The sequence below is a fragment of the Eucalyptus grandis genome, chromosome 10 (genome assembly GCF_016545825.1).
Source record: "Eucalyptus grandis isolate ANBG69807.140 chromosome 10, ASM1654582v1, whole genome shotgun sequence".
In the NCBI taxonomy this organism is placed as follows: Eukaryota; Viridiplantae; Streptophyta; class Magnoliopsida; order Myrtales; family Myrtaceae; genus Eucalyptus; species Eucalyptus grandis.
Window position 1 is genome coordinate 7,313,411 of NC_052621.1, and position 21,654 is coordinate 7,335,064.

The 21,654-nt window shown below is 37.2% G+C and overlaps 1 protein-coding gene across 1 annotated transcript; it reads left to right on the plus strand.

The window, feature by feature from the left end:
- Positions 1 to 11,046: 11,046 nt before the first annotated feature.
- LOC104437051 (cellulose synthase A catalytic subunit 1 [UDP-forming]) lies at positions 11,047 to 20,334 on the plus strand. The gene is made up of 14 exons (XM_010049921.3): positions 11,047 to 11,392; positions 12,008 to 12,203; positions 12,294 to 12,472; positions 13,621 to 13,735; positions 13,829 to 14,015; positions 14,257 to 14,523; positions 14,609 to 14,954; positions 15,699 to 15,836; positions 16,127 to 16,252; positions 16,669 to 16,881; positions 16,967 to 17,231; positions 17,682 to 17,878; positions 17,973 to 18,323; positions 19,376 to 20,334. The coding sequence occupies exons 1-14, from the start codon at positions 11,312 to 11,314 to the stop codon at positions 19,961 to 19,963; spliced, it is 3,249 nt and encodes a 1,082-aa protein (XP_010048223.1). The 5' UTR covers positions 11,047 to 11,311; the 3' UTR covers positions 19,964 to 20,334.
- Positions 20,335 to 21,654: the final 1,320 nt, after the last annotated feature.

The window sequence follows — 21,654 nt, forward strand, 5'->3', positions numbered from 1 at the left end:
ATTTAGATCATTTTTTAGATAAATTGCATTTTAGATTTAGATAATGTTTTAGTTTAAATTAGGATTTAATATGACTTAATCCCTAGTTTAAATTAGATAGAATCTTAATCTAGCTAGATCATTTGAAATTTCATAAAATCTGTCTTAGGATAAATTAGTTGCAATTTCTAGGATAGATTGCATTTTTTTAAATAAAAAATGTCATATGCATATGTCATGTAGAATTAGGGCATTCTTTGCACGTCATTGCATGCTAAGATTGCATATTATAGGTTTAGATAATTTCTCCTAAATAGATTGCATGCTTATTAGGAAAATAAAAATCATGTGCGCATCATATAAAATTAGTTTCATACAATGCACGTCATTTAGTGATTTTTGTTAGGTGCATTTAATTAGAAATTGCCCGTCATTAGAATTAGGTCATTAGATTAATTTAGATTGCATATTTAAATGTTGCATTTCTTTAATTTCGAATCTCATAGAAAATACAAAAAAAAAATATTTAGAATAAATCATCTCATGCTTAGGATGGATCACATGCTTAGTTATGTCATATTGCTTAGATCATATAGCTAAGTCATGTTGCCATGTCATATCATTCATGTTAAATTAGTGGCATGCATTGCATATTGCATGATTTTCATTAATTAAGTGAAAACAAAACAAAAAATTGCGTGTTAATTAGAAATCATATTTAGGACTGCTGATGTGAATTCTAAACTAACATTGCAGATGCTTTCGTTGCTTTAAGGTAAGTCCTGCATCATTTATTCATTTGCTTTCTTGAGTGTTAAATTGGTGATCTGCGCATCTGCATGAGTATCTCACATGTTAGGAAGATATTTTAAAATCAATTCAAGCTGCCTGCAAAAACATTTTTGAAATTAAAAGAATGGTACCGAAAGGGCGTTAGAGAAATCTAACGTAACCAAGTCCCCGTACCCATAATCTCTGGTTCGTAGAAGTAAAGTAAATCTCCCATTACTTTACTTGGGTTTCTAATCGACCCACCAAAAATAGATTAGTGGCGACTCCTAATTAAAAATCATTTGCATGTTATAAACTTGAACCTAAGTCGCGAATTAGTATGGGCTTGGGAGAGCCCGAGTTAAGTCTAGGCTTAACAATCCATTAGCCAAACCATAGGTGGTTCACCCCTCGAAAAAATTGGGTCGCGACAGTTTCCTTAAAAAAAGGCAACCATTTTGGTTTGTCTGAGAAAAGCCACAACCCTTAGAATTAAATTTGGATTCTTTACCCCTTCCTCTGGGGTTGTTTTTGTAGTTACCATTGCGTCACTACGAGACAAAGGCCGTTGAATTATTTGGGAGCATGGTTGAAGCACGCTTGCCTCGTAACTCATGACTTTGAAGTTGAGTAACCACTTTAGCTGAGATAAAAGAGAAAGTCTGAGCATCGTCGTTTTGAACGACTCATAACTGTCATCAAGTCCTTGAAGTAATCTAAAGACTTTATTAGCATCTGATACAAGTTTACCAATGGAATGCAATCGATCGCAAGTAGATTTAGAGTCACAAAGATGAACAGATAAAGGCTTTTTTCTTCTTTTTTTTACTTGATGTAGTGAAGTTGTCCAAGGAGGTCAAGTTCATAAGTCATCGAGCTTTGCTTGAAATGATTGGTGAGAGCTTTCTATACTTTTGCTGATGTTTGAAGTCCCGCAACATGTCTGAGAACCACTTCAGGGGGTGTGTCCATGATCCAAGACTTCACAAGTTAGTCGTCACTACACACCCATTACGTAAATTCTAGATTATTTTCTTCCATTGCATTTTGCAATTTGCGACGGTGCAACTGTCTCTCCGATAAGGAAACCAAGTAGGTCCTAACTTTCAATAAGAGACAATACTTGTGTCTCTCAAAATAAAAAGTCATTCATTGAGTTTCAAAGTAATATAATTTGCCACATTGATGTTTGAAGGAAATTGAAATCTTAGGTTTGAAGAAGAAGACAACATGATTGTATCGATTTTTTTTTCCTCAAGAAAAGATTAGTGTACCCTTGCGTGGCTCTGATACCATAAAAGAAACAGTGAATTGAAGATGAAGTGTTACTTTTAATTAATATATTGTACAATATATAGAGAGATATCACCACTTATAATTATGATTAAAGTTTAAAATAAAATATAACAATTTTATCTACATGAAAATTAAATAAAAGAAAAATTATAAAAAAATCTTCAAATGATCAACTTGTTCATACTCTGCTTGATATGTTATTTTCATGCTAATTTGTAGAAGATTGTGCACAGCAACCAATCAGAATTTTTCCCTTTTGATTTGTTACTTCAATAGGAGGCGTACGAGAGCGCACGGGAAAAGGGTAGTAAGGAGAGGGTGAAGAGCACATGATGGGCGAAAAGAACATGATTAGACAGGTTTTGTGGCCAATTGCTAGCCTGAGACGAACAGTTGGGAACAACATCGCTCGAGGGCACAAGACACGGCTGTGAGGGCATTAGGGTTTTTAGCTAGACATTTTGCCTTCCAGATATGCCTATGATCTTTTCACTGTGGCATTGAACCCTGCCACTTCAAGTAAACTAGGCTATCCAAAGACATCCTGTCTCTTTCCTTCGAGTCAAAATTACCTTTTTCTTTTTACCGAAGGATTAAATTGAACAAAAAGATATAAAGTTCTAGAACCTAAATGGACAAAAAAAAAAGTTCAGACATTAAATTGAACAAATTAAAAAAGTTCGAGAAGTATATATGCTAGGAAAAATACTAAAGAAATTATGAATTTATCGCATGGGTGCCAATTCATTTTTAAACTTTTAATTTGATTAATTTTGTAATAAACATTTTCACATTTTGCTAGTCGAGTCCATCCAATTAATTTTCGTCAGAAATCACTTACATGGATATCGAGTATCTTACACGGTATGGCCAGCATTGACATAAATATTTTTAATATTATTGTAATAAGTTTTTCATTTTATTTTTCTTTTATAATTATTTTTTTCTTTTTCCTTTCATTTTGGCTTGCAACCTCAGCAACCACTTGGTGAAGGCTAGTAAGGCTGCATCAACCGCTAGCAAGGGTCACACCCTCACCCAAGCCCTTGCCCAAGGCCTTTATGGCCCTTGCTAGCCAAAATGAAAGGAAAAAAAAAAGGAAAGACAAAATTATAAAATATAATTGAAAATTTGACTTTTAAAAAAATTGTTAAAATTGTCAACATCGGTGTTAACCATGCAACATAAAACATCCAACATTTACATTAGTGATTTCCTCTAGCCAAAATTAATCGAAATGACTCAATTGGCAAATTGTGAAAGGTTTAGGACCATATCGACACAATTGAAATGTTTAGAACCAAATTAATACTAATGTAATAGGTTTAAGATTTTTTTTGACACTTTCACTATCAATCCTTTGATCCCATAGGAGTTTTAGTGAGATAGAACGTGGATGAAACATGTAGTTTGACTAAGAAAATAAAAAACTTGTTATCTTCTCTTCTCATTCTTAATCCTTCCATTAGCTATATCACTTGGTAAAGAATGAAAAAACCACAAGTTAAAACTAGAATAAATGTGTACAAATTTCTTTCAATAATTATGGGGCGCTAGTATAAAATCTTGGCTACTTTTTCAAACACAATGCAAGGAAAAAAGTACTAAGAAAGTCCTAAGCATATTGTATTTGTGCCAATTCAATATTGAACATTCTAAACCTTTCAATTGTGTTAATTTAATCCTGATTTTTTTTTTTTTTTTTTTTTTTTTTTACAATTTTGCTAATTTAGTCATAATTTTTTTTAACAATATGTCAATTTAGTCATTCGCGTAATTTAGGCCCATAATTGTCGACATGATGGTATAGTCAGTATCAACCCTTCTACATGACATGACTAGTGTTGACGTTGACAATTTTAATTTTTTTAATTTTCTTTCTTTTTTTTTTTTGTCCTAAAAAGCTAGTTGACCCTCGCCTGGTCTGGGCGATGGCATCGCAGCCCTTGCTAACCACAAGCGAGGATGGCAAAGGCCATGACGTCCACTCTTGGTCTAGGGGGGCCCACACCTCAACCAAGTGAGAGGGCCTAGGGTAGGAAAAAGAAAATAGGAAGAAGAAAATAATATAAAATAAAAATTCAGAAATATTTATAAAAAAATCATTCACTTTAGCAATGGTCATGCCTCTTAAGATGACCAACACTGACAAGACTACCATGTTAGTGACTTCAAGTCAAAATTGATCAAAAATACTAAATTAACGAATCGTCGAGAGTTTTATGACTAAATTGATGAATTTTCCAGAGCTTTAGGATTAAATTGACAATTCAATTTGACAAAAAAAAATTTGATAAATTATAACAAGTTTTAGAACTAAATTGACACAATTTAAAATTTAGAACTGAATTGGCAAATTATCAAAAATTTTGGAATTAAATTAGCACAAGTACTAGGTTTATAATTTATTTATTTTTAGGTAACTTTCCCTAGTGCAAGCTCTTGTGGGATTGCTACCAACAATTCTTACATTTTAAACTATTAGCTAATGACGTGATTTAAAATTTCTATATTTTAATAAAATCAAGGTCATTGACCTAGGCCCAAATTCGGAACTTAATTGATTGGAAGAATTAAATAAGTGATCTCTAGTAACTAAGGAATCTTCTGAGCCTCAACTAGTTGTTCTGACAGGTTCATCTAAGTAAATTTTTTCATCCAAGTAAATTTTCCAAAAGTTGAAAAGACATTGGTTGTAGCTGATGCCAAAGGTTTTTCCATATTTCTTTTTCAAGGCATGAAGAGACGAAGACTCTGTAAGATTGAACGACCTTGTTCAGTGAAAAATGATAATAAATAAAATAAGATTGAGCTACCTCTTAATATTATGAATAGCACTTCTTTCTAATTCCCTCTACTTCTCTCTTTTCAAACAAAAGCCTTTTTTTTCTATCTCCTAACTTCCTTATACATCGGAAAAAGCTTCATTTGAACATTGTCATAAAAAATTTGATAACTCTAGTTATGGTACAGGGGAATTTTTCCGAGTTTAAATATTTTTGCAAAATATATAAAGTAACTAATTTTTTTTTTTATTATAATTAAATTTATGGTTAATAACACGAAAAATCTCATATCAATACATAATAAATTTACCTTTTGTTAATTTCCGTTAGATTTTACTGTCAAATTACTAAAATAATTAACATGTGGTGGTTAACGGGTATACTAATTTAAGGTCTTATCTTCTATTTGTCACAAGTGTACAAGCTTGCAGTTATTTGTGATATTAATCTAATTTAACAAAAATAACAGAAAGTAAATTCATCACAAATATACTAGTTTGGATTTTTTTGGTCAAAAAATTAATTTGAGGTAATTATGTCGTAAGTGTACTAGTTTAGAAATTTAATTATCAAAAAATTAGTTTGATATATATATATATATATATATATATATATTGTAAGTATACCAATTTAGTGTTTTCATGAAATGAATCATTAAATTTATAGTTGACAACCAAGAGCGAAGTCCACACTATTATTCCACTGGAATTTATAGTTGACAACCAAGAGCCCACCGACAGCAATTATACGAACAAGTGAAGGCTACTGGCAGTACCCAACAGTGTCTCGATATTGATTGCAATATGTTTTAGGGATAAAGGCATGGGACCTTCAGCTTTTTGGGTTGTACAACATCGTCCTTGAATTTTTTTTTTCTTGATTTAGTCCTTGAACTTTCTCAAATTTGCTCAATATTAATCCTTCCATCTTAAATAAAAATGTTGATGTGACAGTAAAATAGCTGTTAAGTGCTTATGGCAGCTACGTGCCGTTAATGTGGCACCTACTTGAGTTTACGAACTTGAAGAATTAAAAGAATGGAGTTAAGGATTTCAAAAGAAGAGAATTGAAAATTAAGATAAGAGGAAAACCATCTTTAGCTTGCTTCAACAAATAGAAGGGGGGTCACTGTGCTAACAGCCTTTGGCGAGGTGGCCAAACCCTTGCTGAGCTCAAGCCATAGTGGTGTCGCCCCCCCCATACATCAACCACGGTACATAACTACGCGGAGAGAGAGAGAGGGGGGGGGTCTTGCACTCAACGACCCCTTGGCACACAGTGGTGAGGGCGGCAGCCCTCGTGAGTGTTTGCCGAGGACTTTAAACCCTTAGCGGCTGGCAGGGACACTAACTAGCAGCCTTGTGACACGGCCCACGGACGAAGCATGTTTCAAGACCCGTTCGGGCCATGTCACGCACAAGGGCTTGCCCATGTGAGTAGCCCACGAACGACCCTTGAACGATCCATGATCTGATCACGACCGGCCCATGCACGGCCCATGCACGGCCTGTGAGCAATGTTCGACTAGCCCGCGTGCAGCCCATGACTGTCTAGCTGCTCTCATGTCAGACGACCCTGCAACCCTGATCTTGCTTCTGATACACACCCATGGGCTTCCCAAGGGCTACAACCATTGAGTAGCTTGCTGAGTAGCTTGTAATGATGATACGGATTCAAAATCCACCGTTGGATCAGAGGGATGATCAACGGCCAAGAATAGACCCGGTCTTGTATAAATAAAGATCCATTTCCCTCATTGTAACTAGTTCGTTCACAAGTGATTATATACTCTCTTTGCCCATCAAATTTTTTTGTTTGTGCGTGTGTGCATTAGGCTGACTTGGGATCGATAATCCTAAGGCCACACGGTGTTTTGATTGATCATGATCGACTGATCCATGACACTTGTCTGGCACAGCCCCTCTTTCTTGAGTGCACGCTCCACTGCTTGTGGTGTTTACAAGCGACGAGAGTGAGTGTATAGACGATGGTGAGGGCCTAGCCACCATCTTTAGCGACCAGTGGCTAGCAACATTGGGAACATTCTTTTATTTGTAGGGGCAAGCTGAATATGGTTTTCTCTTTAATTTTATTTTCAATCTTCATCGTTTTGAAATCTCAGCATTATTTTTCTTAATTTTTGAAATTTGAATAAGCCACATAGGCTGCGCATGACAAAATTTCTGAAATGAAATTGATTTTTGGCCGTAAATCAATTTCTTAATTTCTATTTCCTGATAAGTTTCGAGCAAAAAAAACCCGTTTGATAACGACTCAAAATTTCTATTTCGAAACAAAAATCCGTTTGATAACGAACAAAATTTCTATTTCTAGGAATAGAAATTGATTAGATAATAATATAGGAAATCCCCAAATACAAAATAATAGTCGAAATAATACTAAAACAACATAGGAAATCCTCAAATACAAAATAATAGTCGAAATAATACTAATATATTACAAAAGTTGAAAATACAATTTCATGAAATTTCTGGCATATTATTATCCCTTGCCATTTTATTAGCAATTGTTTTCCTAAACATATTCATTTGGTTTCTCTCCTTGGTCAATGTATCGTTTGCAAGCTCATCCTGTGTAGGTTCATACAAGTACTGCAGAAGCATGAATATGGGTGCCATCAATGGCGCCTATATAGTTTTGTCATTTTATCAAAAACTAGTATTATACAAGATTATCAACAAAATAAAATTAATGGTGTAAAGGAATATATGAGAATTCTACCTTAAAGTAACGTTTATGGTTAGGAACCAATCGGGGGAAGGTCGGTTTATTTTGATTCTCGAATTGAATCAGTCCAGTTGCTCATCCTTAATTTCTTTATTGTTGCTCAATGAACCTTTAATGGCCCTTGCATAGCAAAGAGAGAGATTCTCTTGAATCTCTTGCCTTCGAATTAAAATTTAAGATCGTGTAACAATCTAATTATTCTGATTTTGCAAGAATTTTGAATCCGTAAAAAAATAAGATTAAATTTCTAGGCACGTTTTTTATTCATCTATTACGTAAGAACTTTTTCTTCAACTGGCCATATGCGTGCCTTTTCTAGAAGGAAAGAGTCCCATTGTTTTTAAGTAAGCATTTAAGAACTTTGGTCGTTTTTGAAAATTGGGGACCCATTCCATTGCCTTTCATCCTAAAGAGGAAGTTATCAAAAAAAAAAAATTAAAAATGCAAAAAATAAAAAAAACACGAGCAAAATAAGAAAAAGAAAATTAGCAATAATTTGTGAAATTGTGGTTATGAGTAAATTAAGTTAGCAAGAAAGCGCAAGGTTATTTTATATGGTTTGATTTCGGTTTCGATTTCTATTTCGAAACGAGAAGTTAAAAACTTCAAACTTTCGATTTCTTCAATTTCTCTATTTACGGAATAGAAATCTGTTTTTGAAATAGAGAAATCAAATTGCGTTAAAACGGTTTACTTCCAAACCCTTTTTGGGGAACAGAGAAACAGAAATTTTATCATGCGGTGGGAATATATGGCTGCCACTTTAGCATCCTATCCGGCCAATTTACGGAGGGACTAGCATTGCCCAAATCGAAAAAGCCTAAATATCCAATTTTGCAAAAATCGGAAAAAGCTCAAGGACTCACGTGACGACATTCCTAAGCTTATTTTCAAAGGCGGTTCCCACTTTTTTTTCTCTGCACTTTTATTGTAAGTTCGAAGTTCTTCTGTTTTCGGGATGATTTCTTAGCCGATCGATTTTTGTCAATGTTTTATTTCTCGATTTAGGTCAAAATCATTTTTAATTTTTTTTTTATCAAACAAACGTAATTGCTTTACTAGGAAACATTTTTAGCAAATATAACACTAGCATCAACACACAATAGATCCAAAAGAGCTGATTGGGGGAGGGGGGAGTTATTAACCCAATTCCTAGTATGACAGTCCATTCGATGGGCTTTAGCTAACCAATCAACCACCTTGTTTGTGGTTCGACTACAATGGGCTAATGTAATACCCGACACTTGTTCCATTTTTCGCTTTGCCCAGTCCACTAGTGATTGTATCTCCCAACTAAAGGTCTCTGAAGAGAGGATCCCTTTCACCATTATACTACGGTTAGGGTGTATGAGTATCTCTTTTTTAGTTATATTTGGGGCTAGCTTCGAGGAAATGAAATCTAGGGTTTCAACCAAAGCCATTACCTTTGCTTGCTCAGCCGATCTCACCTCCACAGATTTAGTAAAGTCATCAATAATTCTTCCCAAATCATCCCTGCAAATGCAAGCTACAACTCCTTTGAAGGGGGGTGTGTGGGGTGGGTGTGTGGGTGGGTGGGTGTCGCTGCTAAGATTCGGTGAAGTAGTCGTGCTCCTCTCTGTGCTATTGTTCTTGGCCGCCTGTAGAAATTTCCTCTTAGCTGATCTGTCTTCCCCCTGTTACCATTGTCAGGCGTGCAAGGCAGATGAGGTTGCTGAGCAGACTCAGAGGCGATTTCAGTTTGTTCACAATCAGCGGCATCCACTCCTTTTTCAAGAATGTTGACCAAATCCAGTAGATGTGACAACATGCATTGCTGACGGTGAGATTGCACCATAACAACATTTTTTAGAAAATTTACAATTCAATTGACTAAAATGGAACATTCATAACTCAACCGTTAATGATTACAGCTTCTAAGAATCCTCTATTGCTTATAGAGTTTTTGGGCTCCAACTAAATCTTTGCCCGCTCATACCATTAGAGAAAGACATGGTATTTATTTTATGTCTTAATACTCTTTGCTATACAAATGCTAGTCAAATGATGGAATCTCATCGAATATCAAGCCTTTAAAATTGATATTTTCTTGGAGTCATGGCGCGACCATTTTCTTTAAAAGTATGATCTATAAAAAATTGGTGAGTAGTTTCATGTCTTAATAAATGAAATGACAACCTAGCTTTATCTTTTGAACAATTGAAGAACTAAGATGAGCATCCATGCTCCGGATGAATCAAATTGAACTTTTAAAAAATGCAATAAGTTATCAGGATTCATTACATCGTACCCCATAAAAAGTAACACTTAAGTTTAGCTTAGTATAGCATCATTCTGAGTATGTATTCAGATCACCACCATACTTATGCTTACTTATCCTACAAGTAAAGATATGGGTGTCTCATGAACATCCAACATGCACAAGACACGCAAATCGTTGTATTTGAAAAAGATTAGATGCACACTGCATTAAAATAGAAGAAAAGAAGAAAGAGTATCCTTTCATTGGCGAGTTTGGCATGTCTTGATTGTTTGGATAAACACTCGACTACTTCATGCAATCGAGTACATTTGCCATTAGATGTACATTTTGTAGAGTTTGAATATAGAGAGACCATGCTAAAAAAAATTCGAACAAAAGTCACTAAAGACCCTAGACTATACCCATTATAATATATTTATTCCAAAGTTTCTTTGTGACACAAAAAAATTCTAAACTTATACTCATGTGACAATCCAAATTGTGTCATACAAATATAAGTCTCTGATTTTTGGTGATAAATGTGTCACATCGGTATGAGTTTAGGATAAATATTTCACTTGGGCAAAGTAAATGTATAACAAAGGGTATAATTTAGAGTTGCTAGTGTCTTTTTCCCTTGAAAAATTATAGGTTTATACTTTGAAAAACCTTAAGCTGGTATATATGTAATAAATTTACTTTGAATTAATTTTTTAATCATTAAAAATTCTAAATTTAGTACATCTTTAATGAATTTATCTTATGAAAAATTTACCTTTCATTAGTTTCCGTTAAATTTTATTATCAAATCTAAGTTTGATAATACATGATAATTGATTATTGTATCATTTTTGGATTTTACTTTTCATATGTCACAATTATATGATTTTTGTGATTTTTATAGTGTTAATCCAATTTAATGGAAGGTGTATTTGTCATAGAAGAGTATATTAATTTGGAGTAATTTTATCATAAATATATTAATTTAGGTTTTTTTACGATAATTTGGGATGCATTTGTCACATAAATACCATTTTAAGTTTTCTTATGATTAAAAAATTAATTTAAATAAATTTATTATATATATCAGTTTGAGATTTTCGAGGATATTAATTTAAAATTATGTACGGAGAGCACCACGAGTGCCGACAAAACCCTTATTTTCTGTTATAAAAAAAAACAGAAAAGAAACAAAACGAAAACATAAGATGACGAAAAGACAAAAAGCACTGAGTGAGAGCTGGAACTGAAGTGACTGACTGATGTTAGAGAGAGAGAGAATTGAGATAGAGATGGAGTGACGAGGAAGCCTCCCCTCCCTTCTTCACCAAACGTTCGCTCTCTCCCGCTCCACACCTCCTTCGCTGCTGCCCCCTCCATTGCGTAGCACCGTCGCCGCCGCTCGCCGCCGATCTCCTCTTCTCCGAGACCCGGAATCGCGAACCGCTTGTCGAGCACCGCGATCGCCCCCGAGCGAGCGAGAGCGAGAGCGAGAGCGAGAGGGGAGGACATGGAAGCGAATGCCGGGATGGTGGCCGGATCCTACAAGCGGAACGAGCTGGTCCGGATACGCCACGACTCCGACAGCGCGGTTCGTCTCTTTCAGTCCGCTGTTCCCCTCTGCTCTGTTTTCATTTCTCGTGGGTGTCCTTTGTTCGCGTCGAAGTTAGCGGTGTAGATCCTGGCATTGCTGTTGGGTTTTAGTTCCCAGGCGCCGTGGAATTGTTGGGAACTCTAGCGGTGGAGCCTACTTTTGGATGGTTGGTCGCTTCTTGGGAGCATTATTGGAAAGATCGAGTATTTCTTGTGATTACTGTTCTGGTTCAGAATCTGCGTTCTCCGTTCCTGCCATTAGATCGTTAGTGGTCCTGCTTCCCTGGCCAAGGGCCTGACGTTTGCTTAGATTTGGCTTTGATTCTTCTCTTTCTGGTGATCGCTCGTCCCATTTGGACTGTTACTTTTGAGAGCGTTAATGGGTTCTAGTGTATAGTTTGTACTGGGCTTCGTTAAGATTTCCTTTGTTGTCTTTACGATTTATTTGGTAAATGATGCGGCCATTGGTAAGTGCGTCAAGGATATGGAAATCTAGTTTTAGACTTTCTAATCCTTGGTCCGAGTAATGCCTTTTATAATCTCACACGCGTGAGAATTGGCCGCCATCTTTCTGTGGTGGAGGCTGAATTGTTGATTGCCGTACATTATGCAGCCCAAGCCCCTGAAGCACTTGGATGGCCAGATGTGTCAGATTTGTGGTGATACCGTTGGACTTTCGGCCAGTGGTGATGTGTTTGTTGCGTGTAATGAGTGTGCATTCCCAGTGTGCCGTCCCTGTTATGAGTATGAGAGGAAAGATGGAAACCAGTGTTGTCCTCAGTGTAAGACTCGCTACAAAAGGCAAAAAGGTTAGCTCTTTCTATCTTATTTGTAAATGCACCTATCCTGTTCCTCATCCTTCTTAACTCGGATCGAGTTAACAAGGCAAAGTCTTTCAGGGAGTCCTCGAGTGGAAGGAGATGATGACGAAGATGGTGTCGATGATTTAGAGAACGAGTTCAGCTACACCCGAGGAAATGCCAGGAGGCGCCAATGGCAGGGAGAAGATCCTGACCTCTCGTCTTCTTCTAGACGTGAATCTCAACATCCAGTCCCCCTTCTCACTAATGGACTGCCAGTAAGCAATTAGACCACCTCAAGCTTCCTTCTCGAATTATATTGTTTGGTTGATCTTCAATGATTAAAGAAATTAGACTAGCTGATTACTTGAAGCATTCATTAATGTACTAAAGGACTTGCACATGGGATTAAAAGTAGATACTTGAGACAGCTCCCTCATCCTAATTGCTAGACCAGCAGAGCAAATCTGTCTTTTTCTTCCTGCCATGTTAATACCCTATCAAGTGGTTACTCCTCCCCATCATGAAGAGCGAACCAGGCTATTGCCATCTTCTTCAGAGCTATCTCTCCATACTTACTCTGTTGCAAAGCAACGGTGATAGGCACACGCAATTCAATGGAAACAATAGTCTTTTTTATTGCGAAAAGTGAAAGGAACATTAACAGCATTCATTTGGCTATTTATCACAAAATGGGAAAAGAACATTGGTCCATTATTTGAGTTCATGACCACATAACACATAGTTCATGAGAATAATGAGAATGCAACGCATAATTCGTGGCTGCTTCCAAGTAATAATAGTGATTGGGGCCATTGAAATGCAACATCACATATTCCACAACTGTCACTATAAATGTCTAATTTAAATATACTAATCTTTGAGATTACATATGTACCTGATCTTTAAACTTACCATGTACTGCCAAAACTCGCAAAAAGCATTTAACTTGCAGGGGACCAGGATGCACTGGAAACATAAATATGGGCAATCGATAGTCTTTCCATTACTTGGGCATATATATAGTGTGGGAACTTAAAAACCCCTTTTTCCAAGTAGCTAACAAATAATGCGTGATAACATTTTCTTCTTTTGTATTCCATTTTATCTTTTGGATGGTAGCTTTGTTGTTCCGGTGGAAAAGTCAAAAATTTATATTCAATGATAGATGCTTTGACAATGCTTTAGATGAAGCGTGAAAAGAATCCTTTCTTCTTTAGAGAATCAAGTTATGTCTGTCTTACCATTCAATCTTTCAGAACTTAGAAAAGTTTCTCTAGCTTTTTGTGAGTCATAAAACCTAGTGACTTATCTTTAGTTACATTGCAACCGAGACATTGTCCCAGAATATGATATGTTATTGAAGTCCATCTAAAGCAGCTAAGCTGCAAAAATTTCCTTATCCTGATAAAATAAAATATTTCAGATATCTGGTGAAATCCCCTGTGCTACACCTGACAACCAATCTGTTCGGACAACATCTGGACCTTTGGGCCCTTCTGATAGGCATTCAGTTCATTCTGTTGATCCTAGACAGCCAGGTAAATAGTAATTTGAATTTTAATTCAGCAGCTGTTCACTTGCATTGGATAAGCATGGATTATATTGGTTGACGATGCTTTCTGCTGTTATAGTTCCTGTGCGAATTGTGGACCCCTCCAGGGACTTGAACTCTTATGGCCTTGGAAATGTTGATTGGAAAGAAAGGGTTGAAAGTTGGAAACTCAAGCAGGAAAAGAACATCCCCCACATGACCAGTAGATTCCCGGAAGGAAAAGGAGACATAGAAGGAACTGGCTCTAATGGAGAAGAACTTCAGATGTAAGAAATTTCATGTAGAATATATAAGGTTTCAGGAGGAATATGCCGGTTCATTTGTCAATATACAGTTTGTATGCATTCACTTCTTGCATTCATAACCCCAAAGAGATAAAGAAACTGCGTTTGTGTCCCAATATGCCCATGGAGTAACAGTTCTATTTTTGGGCGCAAATGTTATTGACTGCTTATCATAGCTTTCATTCATTGCAAAGCAAAGTTGACTTTCATTTGATCTCTTCAGGGCCAACGATGCTCGTCTACCTTTGAGCCGCGTAGTGCCTATATCATCATCACATCTCACCCCTTATCGTGTTGTGATTATTCTTCGTCTGATTATTTTGGGCTTCTTCTTGCAATATCGTGCCACACACCCTGTGAAAGATGCTTATCCACTGTGGCTAACATCAGTTATCTGTGAGATCTGGTTTGCCTTATCTTGGCTTTTGGATCAGTTCCCAAAATGGTTTCCGATAAACCGTGAGACTTACCTTGACAGGCTAGCATTGAGGTGAGCTAATTTTATCTTCGCTGTATTTTAAAATGAGTATATTTGCAAGTATTTTCATCATCTTAATCATCATTTTCAATCACAGATATGACCGTGAGGGGGAACCTTCTCAATTGGCTCCTATTGATATCTTTGTTAGTACGGTGGATCCACTCAAAGAGCCACCTCTTGTAACTGCCAACACCGTCTTGTCCATACTTGCCGTGGATTACCCTGTCGATAAAGTTTCATGCTATGTCTCCGATGATGGATCAGCAATGTTGACCTTTGAAGCACTTTCAGAGACTGCGGAATTTGCAAAGAAGTGGGTGCCTTTCTGCAAGAAGCACAACATCGAACCTAGGGCCCCTGAATTTTACTTTGCCCAAAAAATAGATTACTTGAAGGACAAGATACAGCCATCTTTTGTAAAGGAACGCAGGGCAATGAAGGTTAGTTTTGTGGCAGTACACCAATTGTTGGTTCTCTTTAAGTCAATTTGTTTATCTAACCATTGCTTCTACATCACATCATCATGTTTTGTAAAGTTGAAGATTGTGGATGAATGCTCTGAAGTTCCCACTGGGAATTAAATTTAACAACGTGATGTCTACTGGCATTGCCAATGTGTTTTAGTTATCATGAGTTCATGAGGGACAACTAGATGTCTGTTTTTACACGGAGAAAAGAAATTTCTAGTAACAATCATTGCTTTCAGAAAGGTAGAGCACTGCTGTGGCTTTGGTTTTGAGCGTCCACCCAACGAGCCCACCAAAACCGAGCCCTATGAAAAACTAAAATACAAATGCTGGACTGAGCACTTCATAGTTTCTCATGTTGTGTTTAATTAAGTACTTTGACCCCTGAAGTGAGCTACTAGGACTTTTGTGAAGGTGAAGGCATATTGTTATGTAAAGAAGCATTATAGAGCAGAACAACTTGAATTAGACGTCCATATGATAAGACATAAAACTAAACAATTGAAAAATCAACCAATGCTCATGTGGTTTTTTTAAAATTCTTGAGGAAATTTTTTTCTCAATTGTGGGGGTTTGTGCTTCCATATTTTTGAAATTAATGTGCCATTATTCTTGTTTTGTTTTAATACTTAAAAATTTTGTGCAGAAATTTCCTGTTTGTCTCTTACCTACAGTGACAAACCTAAAAGTTTATGTTTTCCTGCATATAATCTACAGAGAGAATATGAAGAGTTTAAGGTGCGGATCAATGCTTTAGTTGCCAAAGCGCAGAAGGTGCCAGAAGAAGGATGGACAATGCAAGATGGCACTCCCTGGCCTGGAAACAACCCCAGGGATCATCCAGGAATGATTCAGGTACACTTGGATACTTACTATTAGATTTGAGCAGGATAGCTCTATTTAAGAAGGATTGAGGGATCATCCAGCGTGTTTTGAAATTACTCAAAACGTTTGGTTTTCACCCATTATGTTTTGAAGTGAATTGCTTAAATTGCTTCATTTTACAGCAGCAGGCTCAGTTTGATTTATTTTGCTAAAGAAAAAATTGGATACATTTACAATTATATGAATTGAGACTTCATCATGACCAGAGTCAATTTAAGTCCGTCCCTGAGACTTCTCTTAATCTTTTATTGGTGATGCAGGTTTTCTTGGGTCACAGTGGCGGGCTTGATACAGATGGAAATGAGTTACCAAGACTTGTCTATGTTTCTCGAGAAAAGCGACCTGGTTTTCAGCATCACAAAAAGGCTGGGGCAATGAATGCCTTGGTATAATTTTCTTCTAGTTCCTCTTTACACAGCTTTCTAATATAGCCTTGAAAAGAAAAGATCATGTGAATGGCTTTGAAAGTTGCAAAAGTCACATGTATTACTTGGGCATGGTCATCAAGCTTATTCTGAATGTTATGAACTTCATTTTTATTGTTTACTACATCCAATATTCCCTTTTAGTTTTGATCATTTGTGTTGCCATGCTCCCAAACTCCCAGAAGAATTATAGGAAACAAAAAGTCTAAAATATTTCTTTAAAATGATGCTTTGTTGGTGTGAGAGGTGTCACTCTGCAAATATTTGCAGCTGTAGATGGTATCACTCTTCTCATATGAAATAAGCAGAGAGTTGCAGATTTCTTTTTCTTGTATGCATTTGTAGCATTGTAATTCATTATTATCTTTGTTAAACAGATTCGTGTTTCAGCTGTCCTTACCAATGGAGCATATCTTTTGAATGTTGATTGTGATCACTACTTCAACAACAGCAAAGCTCTTAAAGAAGCAATGTGCTTTATGATGGATCCTGCTCTTGGAAAGAAGACATGCTATGTCCAATTTCCACAGCGTTTTGACGGCATTGACTTGCATGATCGATATGCTAACCGGAATATTGTCTTCTTTGATGTAGGTTAACTTCATTTTCAAAGTAGGTTATCTCAGGTTCTGTTATCCTCGACTACATTGCTCTCTGACTCTCCATTTTATGTAGATTAACTTGAAAGGACTTGATGGAATCCAAGGGCCTGTCTATGTGGGAACTGGATGCTGTTTCAACAGGCAGGCCCTATATGGGTATGACCCAGTATTGACTGAGGCAGATTTGGAACCAAATATTATTGTTAAAAGCTGTTGTGGTCCCAGAAAGAAAGGAAAGGGTGGTGACAAGAATTACATCGACAAGAAGAGAGCTGTCAAAAGAACTGAATCCAACATTCCAATATTCAACATGGAGGATATTGAGGAGGGGATGGAAGGTAGGGGCCCTAGTAAATTCAGTGTGTCTTAGTTTTTAGATAGAGTTCCCCAATTTGTTTAATTAAAGTAACAGAAAGAGAAGTCCAATAGGTTTATTGGAGACAAGGTTTATATACTTTCAACCTGGTAAATTTTCTCTAAGTAAGGCATCCTGAGTCTGTGGTATTCTGGTTCTTACCATGACTGATGTGCCAAATTCTTTAGAGTTATCTCAGGCCCCTAGTATTCACTACCTACCCATCTGTGCCAGGCCTGAGATGTGGTTTGCTTTTGCTGCTGTTTTTTGTCTATGCAGCTCATCAATAAGGTTTACACTTTTTGGTCTAGCTCACTTCCCATTAGTCCTTGAGGGTTTCTGGGATAGTCGTATTCGTCACTGAATGATGGGAAGGTGAATAAATACAGCTTTCATGTTGACTTTGGCTAAATGTCTTGCTTCTGTCGTGCAGGTTATGATGATGAGAGATCACTGCTTATGTCCCAGAAAAGCTTAGAGAAGCGCTTTGGTCAATCGCCAGTCTTCATTGCAGCAACATTCATGGAACAGGGAGGGCTTCCACCATCTACTAATCCAGCAACTCTTTTGAAGGAAGCAATTCATGTTATCAGCTGTGGCTATGAGGACAAGACTGAGTGGGGCAAAGAGGTTGGTTACATAGCAATTTACTACGGCATCTATATTATCATAACCACATTCTCAATGTCTTTCTTCTGGGCACTTACATTTTATTTGCTGGCAGATTGGATGGATATACGGTTCTGTCACAGAAGATATCTTAACAGGGTTTAAGATGCATGCTCGAGGTTGGATCTCCATTTACTGTATGCCTCCACGCCCAGCATTCAAGGGTTCCGCTCCCATAAATCTTTCAGATCGTCTGAACCAAGTTCTTCGATGGGCATTGGGGTCCATTGAGATTTTACTAAGCAGGCATTGTCCTATATGGTATGGTTACAATGGGAGACTGAAGTGGTTGGAGAGATTGGCATATATAAATACCATTGTGTATCCCCTCACTTCAATCCCTCTGATTGCTTATTGCATTCTGCCTGCATTTTGCCTTCTTACTGGAAAATTTATCATCCCAGAGGTAAGTGGCTCCCATCAATTACAATTGTTCCAGCTTTTTCTACTGCTGTTTTAGGGTATGTCTAAATATAGGTTTTTTGCTTGGTCTAAATCTTACAATGGATTTACTTTTGACTTTTTTCTGGCAGACAACTTCTGAAATTTTTACTATATATGAATATTAACACATCCGAGTCACATACTTTTTCCATAACTTTTTGCCAATGTTTCTAATTCTAGACCAGACTAGCTGGTTGAACCAGGAGCCAGTCAGTCCGCTTCAGTTGAATCCCTAGACTTATTTTTGTCAAAACCCGGTCAAACCCAGAAGAACCGTATGACCTGAATTTGCACGGTTGGACCAGGATTTTAGTGAAAGGCTTGATTTTGGGACCCGATGGTTCAAATCCCAATCAAATCTTCAGCTCATTGTCGACCGAAGCTGGAAAAAGTAAAAGCCACAAAGAAACTAGGGTCCCGTTGTCTTTTTCATGAGAAAAAACAAAAATGAATGACCTCTCTCTTCCATGAAGCCTTTCTTGGACTTTTCTTGTGATGTAATGTCTTCTTAGGCATTTTGCCACTCAAAGGAGCCCCTTTAAAGAAATTTTTTGTGTCCATTTAAGTTGTGACATTATATTTTCTTATATGTGAACATAATTGTGTTTTTAGAATGTTCTGTCATTATTATCATTAAGACATTAAGTTCATCTCATTAAGACATTCATCATTGTGCTAAGTATTCAGGATGTTTTCCAGATTTTTATTTTTATTTTTTTGTAGTAATGATGTCACCAACTTGACTTGCCCGGTACTTACCAAAAAAAAAAAAAAAAAAACTTGACTTGCCCGGTTAAACCAGATGAACCGGAAACCGGTTTGATGACCAGTTCAACCTCTGGGAGTTTGGAAAACATTGCTTTTTTACTTGAACTTATTTCAAAACAAACAAGCCCTTGATGTGGCAAGGACTTTAAGCAATAGTATGGGTGTACGTGTACCTTAAAACACCAACCTGAATGCTGTTTCATTTTTATGCTGCTGTAACAAATATCTACTAATTTGTTAATGCAGATTAGCAACTTTGCTAGTATGTGGTTCATTCTCCTCTTTGTCTCCATTTTTGCTACCGGAATCCTTGAGCTCAGATGGAGTGGAGTGAGTATTGAGGATTGGTGGAGGAATGAACAGTTTTGGGTCATCGGGGGCACGTCAGCTCATCTTTTTGCCGTGTTTCAAGGGCTCTTGAAAGTTCTTGCTGGAATCGACACCAACTTCACTGTCACTTCAAAGGCATCGGACGAAGATGGGGATTTCGCGGAGCTCTATGTGTTCAAGTGGACATCACTTCTCATTCCCCCAACCACTGTCCTCATAGTGAACTTGGTGGGCATTGTAGCCGGTGTCTCATACGCCATCAACAGTGGCTATCAGTCATGGGGTCCACTCTTCGGAAAGCTCTTCTTTGCCATATGGGTTATTGCTCATCTTTATCCATTCTTGAAGGGTTTGGTAGGCCGGCAAAATCGTACCCCCACCATCGTGATCGTGTGGTCAATACTGCTTGCTTCCATCTTCTCTCTGCTTTGGGTGCGCATTGATCCATTCACCTCTGACGCCACGAAAGCTTCTGCAAAAGGTCAATGTGGCATCAATTGCTAGTCAGGAGTAGTAACGTTTGTTTATGGTGCTGGTAAGAGCCGACTACTTCGTGCTTGTTGTGATGTAAATAATAGATACCAAGCCACCAGTTGGGTTCATGCAATGAAGTAATTCATGTTGTATCTTGGAGGGGGAGCTGTGCTTTCTGCTACTCGTCGTTCCAGCTTGTACTACTACAGTGAGGGTTTTCGGACTTGAAATTTTAGTGAACATTAGTCATGGAGTTGTCTATAGTCCTTCTAGGAGATTGCTCTAAATCCCGTCTCGTCAGTATTTCAGTTATGAAAAATATGGTCTATTCACTGTTTCTCCGAGACTGGACAATGGTAAATGGATATTTCGTAGTGAAAATTGCTGGCTCTTACCTTTAAGTTTATTGTCATTTGCGAGCCCTTGAGGAGTTCAGGCTTCCGAAAGCCTGTTTGAATTTGATAAGCAAAAAAATTTGAGGGCTCTTTGGTACGAGTTGTTTCTTTCGGACATGGATCAGTACATTCTTATGCTCATTCTTGCAATGCATCCAGTGGCTGAAAAAATAATTTGGCCTTGCATCATCCCAGTGCGGTGGGCACCGCCTTGCACCATCGGGCAGTTAGTCCCTCCACTGGCCTGGCATGGGTACAGTCATCCCTACCTAGACCTAGGGGTGTGTAGCCGGACTGGGTATATCCAGGAACCGGACCCCTTCACCTGAAAAATAGGGCTGGGAACCGGTTTCCGTTGAAACCAGTCCAAGTACTAGTTCCCAAAATTTGGAACTAGTTTAAACCGGTTCGGGAACAGATTTCGAGTGATTACCCACTTGAAAACCGGTTCCTAGACCGGTTTTGGTTCCCAAACCGGTTTTGTTAATAGAAGTCCAAAATCTTTTTTTTTTTTTTTTTCCGCAATTTTTATTCTTATTCTCACAATCACACGGCGTTTTTCCTCTTGGCTCTTTCAAACACGCACGACATTCCTCCCTTGTCGTTCCTCTTCCTCACTTTCTTTCCTCCCTCATCGGCTTCCTCTCGCACCGTCCAACAGATGAACAGTATTCGTTACCACCAAATTCTTGTGTACCATATGAATTGGCTCGCATAATTTCTCTTTTGTATGAGTTATGTTTACATAAATAAGTAGTTTCATGTAATAGTTATGGGAATTGATTAATATTAGACCCATGTTTATTGCTAATTTTTTGTTTTATGATTTTATTTATTATAATTAGCCCTACGGATCCTTAATTTTTCGTTTAATCAAAAAGTTCATATATTTATTTATTACAAGTACTTAATGATTCAATACAAATTATGAAAATTATGTTATTTTCTCACATATTAATATAAAATTCAAAGTCATATAGGATATTAGGAGATTGTAAAACAGGTTCTAGTGAAAATAAGATTGACTCTGGAATCGAACCGGAAAAACAGGATGGGTTGAGTATAGGATCTAATACAAACAGGGTCAGGTACAAGGTCCAGAAAAGGGAAATCGATGGTATAGGTCTAGACCTTACCTACCTTGGACCCGATCACCCCTACCTAGATCTGACCTGACCCAACCTGAAAATATGAATAACCGATGCTTCCCTCTAACAACATATCTCGTATGTCCCAATGCTCTCAAGCATAATACACAAAAACCATTTTTGAGACATTAAGTCAGTTTTTCTCCTGTACTTTCGAGAGCCTCACAATTAGGAGTGT

Excerpts from the sequence above, each read along its gene's own strand:
- LOC104437051 (XM_010049921.3), top strand. The coding sequence starts at position 11,312 with ATGGAAGCGAATGCCGGGATGGTGGCCGGATCCTACAAGCGGAACGAG. Across the intron at positions 12,204-12,293 it reads TCGCTACAAAAGGCAAAAAG|GGAGTCCTCGAGTGGAAGGA; the intron begins GTTAGCTCTTTC and ends AAAGTCTTTCAG. Across the intron at positions 18,324-19,375 it reads GAAAATTTATCATCCCAGAG|ATTAGCAACTTTGCTAGTAT; the intron begins GTAAGTGGCTCC and ends TTGTTAATGCAG.